This window comes from Phaenicophaeus curvirostris, chromosome 21, assembly GCF_032191515.1.
Source record: "Phaenicophaeus curvirostris isolate KB17595 chromosome 21, BPBGC_Pcur_1.0, whole genome shotgun sequence".
NCBI lineage: Eukaryota > Metazoa > Chordata > Aves > Cuculiformes > Cuculidae > Phaenicophaeus > Phaenicophaeus curvirostris.
Genome location: NC_091412.1, coordinates 11,252,709 through 11,265,901, shown reverse-complemented (window position 1 = coordinate 11,265,901; position 13,193 = coordinate 11,252,709). Strand labels below are relative to the sequence as shown.

Genomic DNA, 13,193 nt, shown 5'->3' with positions numbered 1-13,193 from the left:
GTGAATCTAGTCCAGCGAACTCCAACTTTATGTGTGTCTCTCACTGCCTTTATCTAACACACAGATGTCGTCAGCAGCCACCGACTGCTCCTCCAACAGCCTAACGAGGGGCGCGGCGTTGTTTTTGATGGGGTGAGCAGGTCACTAAGAAATCCAAATCAATCGGGCAGCCAAATTATGGCTGAAGGAAGTGTCTGGATGAAGAAAAGGTTCTTAGCACAACCCAGTCAGCCCATTAAATGTTAATAATTTACTGCGGAGACAGATGGCAACAGTCGCTGTAAGCTGAGTGCTAACCCAAATAGACGAGGAGTGAGAGAGGACAGGCGTTCTGCCAGCCCCCCAGCAAGCACAGAGACCATGCCAGGGGAACATAAACAACTTTTTTTATTGCTGCAGTGCTGTCAAGGCAAAGTCCTGCCCCAATGCAGAGCGACCGGTGGCAACACGGCAACGCGACACGACCAGCTCCTGTGTTCTCAGCGCCCGATGCCTGGTTAGCTGTCAGACCTCACCAGCAGCACAGGGCAGCTTGCTGGAATTGCTCCACACCCACTGGCTTTGCTGCCAAACAAGTGGCTTGACCTTGTGGCCACAGGTCCTTGGGAGGTGGGGTCCGCTCGGTCCTTGCTGTGGGCTCCACCAGCCTGAGCGGAGACGGCTCCACCTGAGCTCTCTGCGGCAGCTTTGCCTCATAGCAGTGAATGAACCCAGCCCATGGAGCCTGGGGCATGAGTCATCCCCTCTAGAGATGTCTAAAATAGGAGAGAGCTTGGGCACTCACTGCTTTCTGCAGACTCCGAAGGAAGCGGAAAATGGTTTGGGTTGGAAGAAACCTCACAGTCCACCCAGTTCCACCTCCTGCCATGGGCAGGGACACCTCCCACTGGATCAGGTTGCTCAAAGCCTCATCTAACCTGGCCTTGAACCCCTCCAGGGACGGGACAGTCAGGACTCCCCAGGAAGCCAAGGACTGCTAAGGCAGAGGTCCAGCCCTTCGCTGTCGGTGTCTAAGAAATCCATGAGGATCTCACAAATAATCCATGGTGCATACGTGCACCTACTGCCTGACAACATCCCTGCCTTCCTCCCTTATACCAGCGGTGCCTTTCCTTAGAGTTTTAATTTCTTCATGCTTGTTTTAAGTCAAGTAATTTTATCTCTAAGTTTTTTATTAGAATGAACAACTGGGTCAAGGAGGTCAAAGATGCTTTAGCATAATTCCTGCGCTGATCTGGGAAGGAAGAGTGCTGATAGCAACCAGGAGGAACAAATTAATCACCAACAGAAGGTCACCAGAAGGAATGCTGTGGAGTGGCCAACACAGGAGGGGAAAGGTACGGGGCCTGGTGGCAGAGACTGAGCATGCATCAAGTATCATCACCTCCTGCCAGGCTCCTCTGACAAGACCACGAATGCTCATCACTCAGTGCCTTGATGCTGAACTCCTCCCTGGTCACAACACCCGCACAAAACCCGCGTGAAGATGTGGAGAACACAAAGCACCTCACCCACCCTCATCTGTCCCTCCGTGGTGACCTGCTGCTGTGCAGGGAACAATGCTGAGAGCTGAACTTTACTTTACAGTAGACAGGTAAAGTTTACTTACTCTTCTGGGAATTCTACAGGCTTGTTCTTGATCCTGTTATGAAGACCCAGAATATATTCATCTATAAAAGGGCACTGTAAAACAAACAGAAGATTTTCCAGATGTCAGATCTCAGCACCGCTCAGGCATTTGCCAGTCACACAACACAAGCACTCTCTGTGCACTCTCTTGATTTTCCACAGAGGTGCAAATAAACAAAACCTCCCCACACAAAATAAAACAATTTGTTCCCTATTAAGAAATAATTGCAGGACAGCAGCAAAGGCACCGAGGGAATACGGAACCAGATTGGGATAGCCCTCTCCATCCATCCTGCCAGCTGGCCATGAACTGCTCATTTTCCTTTTCTCTACCTGAAATAATGGAGATCTCGATACTGGCTGGCTTTGAGGTGTGTGCCAAGTGTTATTTGGAACTGAGTACTACTATTAAAACACCTGATTTTCTAACAGAGCTCTGGGGGAAGCAGAAGCAGCGTATTCACAGATCCTATGAATACCTCCATCCAAAGTGGAGAAGCAGGTCCACTTTTCCAGGGGACTATGGGTGGATCCTGTCTCAGCCTGCCTGGACAGATTAAATTATGAAATCTAAAGTAGGTACAGAATGTACAGTATTTACTCTACAGGGGCACATGGAACAGACAAACAAATCTTTGGATAACGACCCAGCAAACTGTTGTTGGTGCTACTGATGCTGCTCTGGGTTCGCAGCACAAAACTGCTCTGAGCAGAGGGGCCAAGCCTGGAAACCATCCTGTCCTTGGATCACAAAGTCAGCCCCTTCTCACCTGCGGGGCGATTTGGAAAGACAGCTTGCAGAAGGTCTTGGTTTCTAATATTTGCCTTTATTCGGAAAGGAATGAGCCAAAAGCCAGGCAGGCAGATGCTCCCATACTCAACGGTCTGAGAGCCAGCTTACCTTCCCGTAAACAAAGCAGTAGAGGGTGATTCCCATGGCCCATACGTCGAGCGCCTGAAAGAAAACACGTGCAGGCAGTAAATGAGATGTAACATAGATGATCTGAATGAGCTGGATTTTCCCACTGACTCACAGAATGTTATTTCTATGCATTTAACGTTTCCTATTGTGTTGTGCAGAGTCTCTCTGATGTTGGGCTCCTTCCTGTGGGATGCACTGACCAGCAAGCAGCCCCTCACTACAGGGAATGACACCGTTCAGGGCTGAACATCAAAGGTGATGCCTGAATTTTAAAAGTCTCCTTCCAGGCAAAACCCCTACACTAGACCCTATCCCACATCGGTATCAGTGCCCCTCACTTTTGGGGGATCAAAACATGATCCAGCAGCCCCCTGTGCCTCTTCATTATTTTGGAAGGGAACTGGGAATTTTATCCCTTCCTTTTGGGCACGGCAAGGGCTCTGACAGGGCAGAACCTGCAGTAAAACCTGTCTACTCACTGCACAGAGCAACCGATGTGAGTTTTGCCTGGACTGAACACAGAATTAGAGCTTCGGTTTCACTTAATAACAACCCCAATTTGTGCCATAGTTCCTGGGTGGGCAACATGCAAAGGATGCAGGGGGTGCTGCCCTTTGTACCACGCTGGGGGGGTCCCAGGAGACGTCAGTTCTGAGCAAAACTCTTACCTTTCCACTGAAACTCTTGCCAGACTCTGAGATGGCCTCGGGTGCCATGAAGGCGGGTGTCCCTGCCGTGCTGGACAGCTGCGCATCGTTCCCTTCAAATTGATTGCTGACTCCAAAATCAGCGATTTTGACGTGCCCATCGTCTCCTAAGAGCAAGTTGGAAGGCTTGATGTCCCGGTGGATGATCTTCTGGTAGTGCACTGTGAAAAAAAACACACACAAGAGCCTGGTCGGTCACAGCAGCCAACAAACCCAGGGGAAACCTTTCCAGGAAGGTGAAAATAGAGGTGTGAGCTCAGGCGCCCACTCAAAGCTGCTGTTGGATATTCAATACAAGGTAGCAGAAATCCCATTTCCTATAGCCATTCCTTTTTGGTGCCCCAGTGGGACGTACACTGGAGTGCAACACTGAGAAACGCATCTGCCACCAGTAATTACACAAAGAATGAACACAAACCCCGAAACAGCCCCACAGCAGGACTGAGCAGCGAAGGAAAGCTCACAAAGCTTGCAGATTTGTGTGGTCTCAGCTGATGGGCTGGGCAAGTTACTGCATTAAAACTTACGGGATCCAAATAAAGACGTTAATTTTTAATTTGTTTATTTTGAAGCTGCAAAATAAGGCCAAAAGGGGCAGAGCCACAGGCAGGATGAAAACAGGTCTAGAGGAGATATTTTAGCAGGTAGCAGCTGAGCACCAAGGCCAGCCAACAGCTCAGAAATCAGTGGGTATTTCCAACTCAAAAGATGCTTCTGACCATGGAGCAATCCCAGCTAGTTGGTGCCAGCACTCAGGATACCACACGCTCTCTCCAGCTTCGCAACGGAGCCCACAAAACCAGAAACCACCTCAACGTGGTTTGCATCCTCCTGAATCCCCACCACACTTGCAGATGTGCATGAGCGCGTGGCCACGCTGTGACAGGCAGGCTAGACAGCCAGGATAAACACTGAAACACCTGCAACAACATTAATTACATGGAGACATCTGCTCCGCAGGAAAACTGGTGGCTAGCTGGCATTTCATTATGGTAATCAAAGGAGACAAAAAAAAGTGAGGAGGGGAGTAAAGCTTCCCTTTGGGAGATGATGAGCTGCCTTGCATGCAGGTACCTGATACCACAGGGCTAAGATTGCTGATATTTCTAAAAAAGTAAAGGCCAAATAGACACAGGCCACACAAATCCATTCCTGGAGCTCAGTCAGTGAAAGCTGAGGGGGTTACATGAGGCAAGCAGGTACTCTGGGTTTTTTATTTCTTCCTACAGGACAGCAAAAAATCCCAAAGAACAAAGCCTTAAAACCAATTCCCATATCAAATAACTATTTATCTTGTTAAACACTCTCCCTGCCTTTGTGCAATCTAATAAAAGCAGAGGAAAAGCGCAGGCTGTTTGCCAGCTGCTCTGTTTGCTCAGTGCCCACCCCAGCCTGGCACCCAGCGGGTCTGAGCGCTGCTGCCCGTCAGCAACGTGGGTGTGGAACAAAAGTGAGAAGCACATCCTCTGCAAAAATCACGGCTAAACACTAGGGTCAATGAATATTTGTGCTTCCCAGACCATGCGCTCGATGTGAGCATTAGGCACAGCGACAGCCTGACCTCGACTGCTCGGAGGAGAGAATCCACAAAGCGCGGTTGGGGCAGAGGCTGAGCTTTCAGAAGTGAGCCTGACACGTCCCAGGGTTGGCAACGAGTGTGCTTCTACAGACCTGGCACGCTGCTCAAACAACAAACCGGGCTGGGAAGGAGATGGGCACAGAGAAGAAGCGCCTGGGCAGGGCAGGAGCAGCATCTGAGCCACCTCGGTGCTGCATTGCTGTGCTGTTTGCAGGGCAGCGAGCGAAGCCTCGTGCCAGCTGGCTTGGAAGACGTGGGCTATCTGCAGCTCCTCTCCCCTGCCCAGCCGCCTCCTGCAGATGCAATGCAGGGAGACGGCCAGGGAACAGGAATTGTGCACCGAGCACCAGCTGGTGTAAATGAACAAGGCTCCGTCACAGCTACACAAATTGTAAGAGCAAGAGCTCGCGTCTGCCAAGAAATGATCTGGTGTGGAGCTGCTAACCTGATAAAGGGAACCTGAAATCCCTTTTCTGCTCTGAAGAAACACAATTCTTGAAGTGCATGACTGCCAGCGGCTGTGGGCGTCCTCCCCTACCCAGCTATCCAAAATGGGCTTCAAAATACACGCTCTTACCCCTCCTGAGCTCTGTCTCGCCACTGGTACAGCTCAGTGCAACACAGGCTGCAGGAAAGAGAGGAAACAGGCTTTGCTTTTAATTCAGGAGCAAATGACTGGGAGCTGCCTGCCTGGATTAACAGCTAGTGAAGACCAAGAGGAAGCAGAGATAGAGGTGCTAGAAAAAGATTGTTCCTTGGTCCTTTTAAAAGAGGTGCTTTTCACTGCATTCCCGCCTGGGAACCTTAGAGCTCCAGCACATTAATACCAGCTTGTTAAAAGCTCGTTTGAAGATTATACATATAAAACTTCACGATGCACAGACACATCCTGCTATTTACCGAGGCCGATGCTGAATTATACTCGATTGAAAGCAGAATCCCATTGCCTTTCACGGGCAAAACCAATCCCTGTAGTGCTACTGCAGAGTCTGCTTAGTATTACTCTCACATCACCCCTGGAGCAAAGAAATGATTTAACACCCTCCCAGGGAAATTGCTGCACCACCATCTGAGAACTTAAAACAGAAAGATGCTTTTCGAAGTAAGTCTCTGTGCTCGTCTGCAGTGCTCCACTGGGAAGGAGCCAGAGGACGCTTCCCAGTGCTCAGCTCATTGCAGGGCTTCTGCATAGCAGCTCAGGTGAGGATCCCAGCTCCGCTTTCTCAGCTCTGTTCACTGTTTCCAACCCTCTTGCTGCACCCACCTGGCCTCTGCCACCTGCATCTGTTGCTTGAGGTCGGGTTTTACAAGTGAGGATCCCGACACCCAGCACTGCCCAGCGCTTTGGGAGAGCTCAGTTTCCATCTGTGCTCCATCGTGCTCCTGGCAGAAGGGATAAGGGATGGGATACTGCCAGGAGGAAGCGATGGGGAAGAGGAAGGAGAGGTGACCTCACCAAAGGCTGCTGTTCTAGACCCATCCTCCAACCTACACGAGCACATCATATATCACCAGTCACGGAGGACACGCAGAGCTTCCTACGACAGCTACGCAGTGTTCAAGGGATCACTGGGAAAAAGCAGGGAGCAGGCTACGTGCAGCAAGTGCTGCCGAAAACCCCTGCACAGCTTGTGCCATTGGCTGCTGCTAACCCCAGGCACAATCCCTTATCTAAATGCTTCAAACAACAGAAATCACATCGCCTGATCTTTGTTAAGAGGCTGTAGCACATCTCTCTGATCTGCTCCGCCAGCTAATTACTCTCACTCATATACAAAGCCCTCACTGATCACTATCAGCAACACTTGCAGCTACAGAAAAGCTTTTTTGTTTGATTTTATCATCTACGAAGAGCTTGTCTGCATGGGATAAAACACAAGGCAGCCCCTCTTCTTTTGGTGGTGTCATTTATATCACCCTGCACCTTCCAGCTCTAGTTGAGCCCCCACCTCAAGGAGCTCTGTTTTGAGGCCAGAGCAGAGAAGGAGCAGGTCTCCATGTCCCTCGAACGGAGGCACCGATGGATCAAGGAGCTGGCTGGGAGTCACAGCGCAGCCTGCAGCAGCTTCTGCCAAGAGCCAAATCAGATCAAACCCATCTACACCACTGATACCTCAAAGTGTTGAGCTCGAGTTTACGTTCCAGTAGGTTCTTCAGAAGGGACAAGCCTACGTCGACTCAGTTGTTGATTTATTTGCTTAAATTTCCTTCTAGGGTAATGGAAAAGGCACTTATGTATCGATGACCAGGTAGATTAAGGCTTATCTCAGAAAAGCCAGCTTCGATCTGCATCTCTTGGTCCATAAACCACGAGTGGCAGAGAGGGTGTGACTGTTCTCAGGCTCTCCTGGCATCAACTGAAACCTGCAGGATCAGACTCAGCCCCAAGCAGGAGCTGCTCCCTGTGGTGTGTAAATAGGATGTAGCAGATCCTGATGACTTACACAAGTTTACAAAGGGATTGGACCAAGGAATGGAGCTATATCAGAGGCCATCGAATCCAAACACATGACTCTGGCTGAGGAAACGCCTGACCTTCCAATATCAGGGTGCAGAGCCAGCCCCTCACCCTGCTGGGGAGTCCTGGCTGCGATGCACCCGGCTGACCCCCTGGGCAGCACTTTACTCACCTCATGGCTCTCAGGACAGCAGCCACAGCAGGAGTCAAACTCCTTCAGCGACTATCTGCTTCCCAGCACATCTATCTCTGCTGCGATCGTTGGGAAAGCAATGTTTGCCTTACTAGGAGGGAGACTGAAGCCTAAATAATCCCAGATAAGCACTACCAGAGGGGAGTTACAAGTGGAAGGAGAGGTAATTGCTCACATCCCCAGTTCAGAGATGCTTAAGCACATGCTTTAGTTAATAGTACTAATAATCCAGCAAAACTTTTCCATCCCAAGCACTTAAGCACACTCTTAAATCTCCACTCCAGCGGTTCTTACAACACGAGAGGACAGCCTGCTGCCCTGGCTCAGGAGTGCACAAGGCTGACAGTGCTGGGGGCATCTTGCAGACGGGAGAAAAAGCACTTTCCTTCCCAGGGACCATTTCACCAGGATGGGAATTAAAGTCTGCATGTGCTTAAACAACTCCAGACGCTTCTCCCCAGAGCCAGCCTTCCCACAGGAGGCCCCCACCGCAGGCAAGAGTCACAGGTAACTAGTCTGGTCCCCATGGGCACACGGTGGCCGTGGACCACCTGCCACCACCAGTAATTTAAAAGCTGAGGCCCCTTCTCCCATCACTTCGGCTCCTGTGGCCCCTTCCCCTCCCCACAGGCTGGATCAACACCTTGCAGGCTGCGATGGGAATCCAGCCTCCAACTCCTAATTTAACAAAGCCCAACCAGGAATGGTGCATCTGCTGCTGTGATGGCTGCAAGCTTCAAGCAGCTGCATGGTTATCGAGCCTCCCAAAATAAAGGATTACCTTGCAATCTCTAGATTGCCTGGCAACACTTTTCCTTCAGCGCGCAGGAACAGTGCACTTTCCCCCTATAATTACACAATAATTGCCATGCATTTACCCAGCGGTGCTGGGTGAACACAGTTTTTAACTTTCATTTGCTAATAAAATAAGTGGTTACTCAATAGCCCAAAATAAAGCATCCTACTGTCCCTGTTGTTGGGAGAGCCTGGGTTGTCAGGAGTGCCTGCACAATTTATTGTCCTGTTTCACTCCTTCTACTTAGGGTTACACACGCTTTCCTTTCTTTCTTTTTCCTTTCTTTTTGACTGTCTTCTAAACTTAAAGTTCCCTCTGAGCAGGAGCTGCTACACCAGCAGCATCCAGCACAGCAGAGCCTGGATCTTCCGGCTGAGCCGTACAGGTTCTGCTGTACCCTGAATGCTAATGAGAACATAAAACGCTGCAGTTTTCACCCATCAAACCCTGATGAAAAACAGCCTTGTGCTTCCCATTCATAGATACATTTCCAGCGACTGCCTGGGGTGACCTGATTAATCTTGGAAGCACTTGGAAGCTTCTGGACCATCACAGACTCACAAATATTGATTTCATTCCCACCTGCTGGTTTTAGACAAACCAAATGAGGTGGTGGTGGTGCTTTTCAAGCGTGGAGATGGACTGAGGCACCACAAACCACCTTCCGCCTTGGCAAGGTCCCTCATACTCAGAGACCCATCCTCTGCAGGTGCTTGAAACCAGCAGGGGCTCCAACAAAAGCACGGGGCTCGCTCTGGCTCCGAGGAGCAGCTGAGCTCGCAGGGGCTGCCAGGGGTGGATGAAATGAAGACAGACACGGCTCAAAGCACTAGAGCAGCACACTTGCTTGCTTGACCGGAGTCAAGAGGCTTCTCACTGACCAAGCAGGACAGCAACACACGCGCTCTGCAAAGCCGCCACCAGTGCTGGTGCTACTCACAGTACTCGATGCCCAAGACGATGTCTCGGAAGTAGAGCCGAGCCTGCTCCTCGCTGAAGGGCTGCTCGCTGGGCACCTCCATGACAGGCCTGTTGGGAAAAGGGGAGGTAACTCAGGACAGCAGAACAGCACTGATGCTCCTTGCTGGAGAAGTTCCGTGCTCTCCATCACCACGTCCCCAGCGCTGAGGGGCAGGCTCCCAGGAGGTTCCAGGACGGAGACACAGTCACCCTTTCTGTGGTGATGCCTCGGCTAGTGAGCTGGGAGCTTTGCACAGTCCCTGTGCCAATGGGAGCCACAGAGCCCTTGCCAAGACCAGGATTAACTGCTGCTTTCTGCACAAAATAAGGCAAACACTGACAGTCCTAGAATCATACAATCACCAGGTTGGAAAAGACCCACCGGATCATTGAGTCCAACCATTCCCATCAATCACTAACCCATGTCCCTCAGCGCCTCGTCCACCCGTCCCTTAAACCCCTCCAGGGAAGGGGACTCAACCCCTTCCCTGGGCAGCCTCTGCCAGGGACCAACGACCCTTTCTGTGAAAATTTTTTTTCCCAGTCCTAGTGGGAAAAGGTGTGGTGAAAGAACAGAACCGGATCTGGCCTTTGGTTTATTGGTAAAGCTGCTGATGGCTGTGAGAACCAGCATCCCCAGGAGGCACCAGGCAGCAACGGAGACAGAATCCCTGATGGGGCTCAGTCTTGAAGCAGCACTAGCGTGTGGGAGTCTAGACCAAGGCAGAACCCAGTCATGAACCACTGGCTCAAAGGTTAAGTGGGAATATTTCCAGTGCGCTGTGCTAAAATTCTTTGAAAACCTATTTTGGTGTTCAGGGTTCAGCCACCACCACAGATCAGTAATTCAGGCCTGTACAGCCAAGGTTAGCTGCTCAGCCTCACCTCGCCTCTGCATGCCAGCAACGGTGAGACGCACAATAATATCTAAAAGCCCCTCTTGCACCTCTCCCTGCTGAAAGCTAAGGGCGAAGAGGCTACAAGAGCCAGTCTGCATCTTCTGTTCCCCAGCACGAGCGGCAGGAGCCAAGGACTTCACTGCACTGGGGGTTGATGCTGCTTGTGCTCAGCAGCCTGCCCTTGCATTCGGACACACGTCCACTGACTTGGGCTGGATTTAAGCGAGTGCTCCTCAGACACCGTCCTTGCAAGCCCAACCCTGGCTGAGGAGAGTGTATCTCCAGAACAGGGCTCTGTGGCTCTTCCCCTCAGCCCCCAGCAGCAAAACCTTCCCGCAGCATTTCTTTCTTCTCCCTCGCTGCCAACTGATTTATGATCTCCATCTCCTACTCGCACTTTTCTGCCGCTGCCTTCCGCCCCTTCTTCACGCACGTTTTTCTGCTGCTGAAACCAGGGAGAAATAATGTGAGCGGCAGAACTGGCAGAGGCACTAATGGAGTCTAATTGCCTTCTGCTGGAGGCAGACAGGCTGCGCCCAGCCGAGCGCGTGTTCCCTGGCCACGGCTGATTACAGGAGCTTTTCTCATCCCCTCTCCTACAGGATAGCCAGCAGCCTGGTCACCAGGGAGACTGGGGAGGCTCTCACAAGCAACCTGCTGGAGCTGAAAGCCTACGAGAGGCTTGTTCATGGAGCCAGAGAGAGAGAAAAAAGCTCTTTGGGAATTTCTCCCATCCTGGGCACAGCTCTCCTGGCCTCTCTGCAGAGCTGCAGAATCAGCGCAGGCGTAAAAAGAAGCAGAGAGGAGACTCCCACCATCTTATCACTCTCCTGCTATGAAAAAACGTGCCACTAAGTGACTCCCACAGGGCATTAGTGCTGGGGCTAAATAAGGCAAGTAAATGTTGATGCAACCATGCACTCCTGGGGCAGAGGAAGCCACGATGCGGCTGTTACCCAAGACTATTCCTATTAAATCCTCTTCTTCCAGGCACCTGACGGGGAATTGGCAATAAATTTCTTTTCTGGATCAAAGCCTGGCACCAGGATGTGTTCTCCCAGCATGTTGCTGTTCTCCAGGCTGAAGAGTGCGAAGCCAACTCCCTCTGGATTGCGCCTCCTCCGTGCCTGCCTGCAGACAGCAGTTCGCCCCACCACTCGCGTCAAACCTCCGATTCACCTCGGAAGCTAATAACGAACACCAGAAATTTCAACAGAAGGCATCCCAGGAGAGCTACTTACCCTTTCCTCAGGAGGTCAAACACTGCAAGAAAAGGAAATCAAACCGTGAATCAATCAGCAGAGGGGCTGGGCTTATTTGACTTTTAGCACCTACAAACCCACATCCATTCCTATACCTGTAAATCAATTTATCTCCACTCCTTTCTCTTCCCTCACCCATGACAAGGACACCAGAGGGTGCAAAATGAAAATATTCATCTCTTCAGCAAAGACAAATACCCTCACCTCCCTCCAGCTCCACACAGGGAGACAGCAGGCACTAAGTTATCAGCCACATTCCTGGTGCTCCCGGTGTCAGCCTTTGCTGATTTGAGCCCCGTCTTATTCTGTACCTTCAAGGAGGGTGTTTGGTGTGAGATTTCTGCTAAACTGCTGATAGCAAACAAGATGCTGTAAGAACACGTTGCTCCATTTCTGCTGTGTCAATCAGCAGCACAGCTACAAGGCTGTCAGAGGCAAACGCTCGCTGGCAGAAGCAATCGGAGAGGATTTATTGGTGTGAGGTGATGTTCGTAGAGCACGTGGAGTTTGTGTCTGATTAGGGAGTCAGCAGCAGTGTGTTTTTCTGATCCTGTCACTGACCTGTTCTGCAAACAGGAGAAGGATCTGCCTTTATCTAGTAGAGCTTTCCTCATGAATTACTAAAGGATTTCTTGCACGTCTCAAGAAATCTGAGCCGATCGCCGTCCTAGAGCACCAGGGAGTCCTGTTCACAGCCGCGATGTTAGAGCAGCTGAAGGTAAACACAACAAGCCAGCCCGCATCGGCTCATCTCGCTCTCCAGGCTGCAGAGGCTGCAGCTTGAGGCAGCATTTCATTATTCAACCACCTTCTGGCACTGCAGGTCGCTCCATCTCTCCTGGCACCCTCCGTTCCCTGCTTTCTTCCCACTGCAGTTGGAGGGCTCGCAGCAGCAGGGAGGCAGAGCCTCTGCCGTGTCTTCCTAGTGCCCCCATGGCAAGGGGATGCACACAGCTCTACTTATCATAGAATCACCAGGTTGGAAAACACCCATCAGATCACAAGGCTGCCTTCCTCTTGCTGCAAGGGGCCCTTCCACCCCAGCTGCCTTTACAGACTGTTAACTTTTCAGGAAAAATAAGCCTCTGGAAGTTGGTCCAAGTCCCCTCCTAGTACTGACCCGATCCCTGGTCTGCGTTACTTGTGCGACTGGGTCTAAGCCCAGACAGTTCTGTTAGCGCACGACAGCTCACGTACCCATGTACAAGTTGTCCTCTGCAGGATCATCGAGGACCTGCAATTGATAACAGAGAGATAAGGAAAGGGGAGGGAGAAAAACAGGAAGAAAACATTTTTAATCACAATGTTTAACTGTTCTCTGTACACCATGCTGAGCTGCAGAGCACTTAGAACAACTTAGGCCAACATTTAGAGATTCCACAGAAAGGGGCCTTGAAGGACACAGATTTTCATGTCTCCAGACAAACCTGGGCTTCTGCCTGTATTTGGAGAAGCAGCCCACCAGTAAAGGCACAGCTTGTCCTCATCTGCCCTCAGCCAATACTGCCTGTGGCACCAAAGCCTGGCACTTGTGCCCCTTCCCAGCCCTGTCTACACACCAGTGTCACTGGTCAGAGCTCGCTGCTTTCCTACCAGCACGGCCAGCTGCCTTCCCTGAGGCACCAGCACAAATCCCGGGGTGAGACCGTCAGCTTGTCACACAGAACTGGTACGATCTGCCTTCAGAACAACTATTTTCAAACAATTTTGGCTGAAGCAGGAGCAGTCAAAGAAAGATCCTCTCATTGCAATACAAACCAGACTTGCTTCAGCGTAGCTCAGAGCAGA

The 13,193-nt window shown here is 51.0% G+C and overlaps 1 protein-coding gene across 2 annotated transcripts in view; it reads right to left on the bottom strand.

The window, feature by feature from the left end:
• The window catches only part of CAMKK1 (calcium/calmodulin dependent protein kinase kinase 1), a 34,004-nt gene that overhangs the window by 8,488 nt on the left and 12,323 nt on the right, over nucleotides 1-13,193 (bottom strand). For both annotated transcript variants that reach the window (XM_069873810.1, XM_069873811.1), the window contains exons 6-11: nucleotides 12,603-12,639; nucleotides 11,385-11,406; nucleotides 9,225-9,313; nucleotides 3,220-3,419; nucleotides 2,531-2,584; nucleotides 1,610-1,683 (exon numbers count right to left, since the gene is read on the bottom strand). In XM_069873810.1, coding sequence (XP_069729911.1) covers nucleotides 1,610-1,683; nucleotides 2,531-2,584; nucleotides 3,220-3,419; nucleotides 9,225-9,313; nucleotides 11,385-11,406; nucleotides 12,603-12,639 — 476 coding nt within the window. The remainder of the gene's footprint in view (nucleotides 1-1,609; nucleotides 1,684-2,530; nucleotides 2,585-3,219; nucleotides 3,420-9,224; nucleotides 9,314-11,384; nucleotides 11,407-12,602; nucleotides 12,640-13,193) is intronic.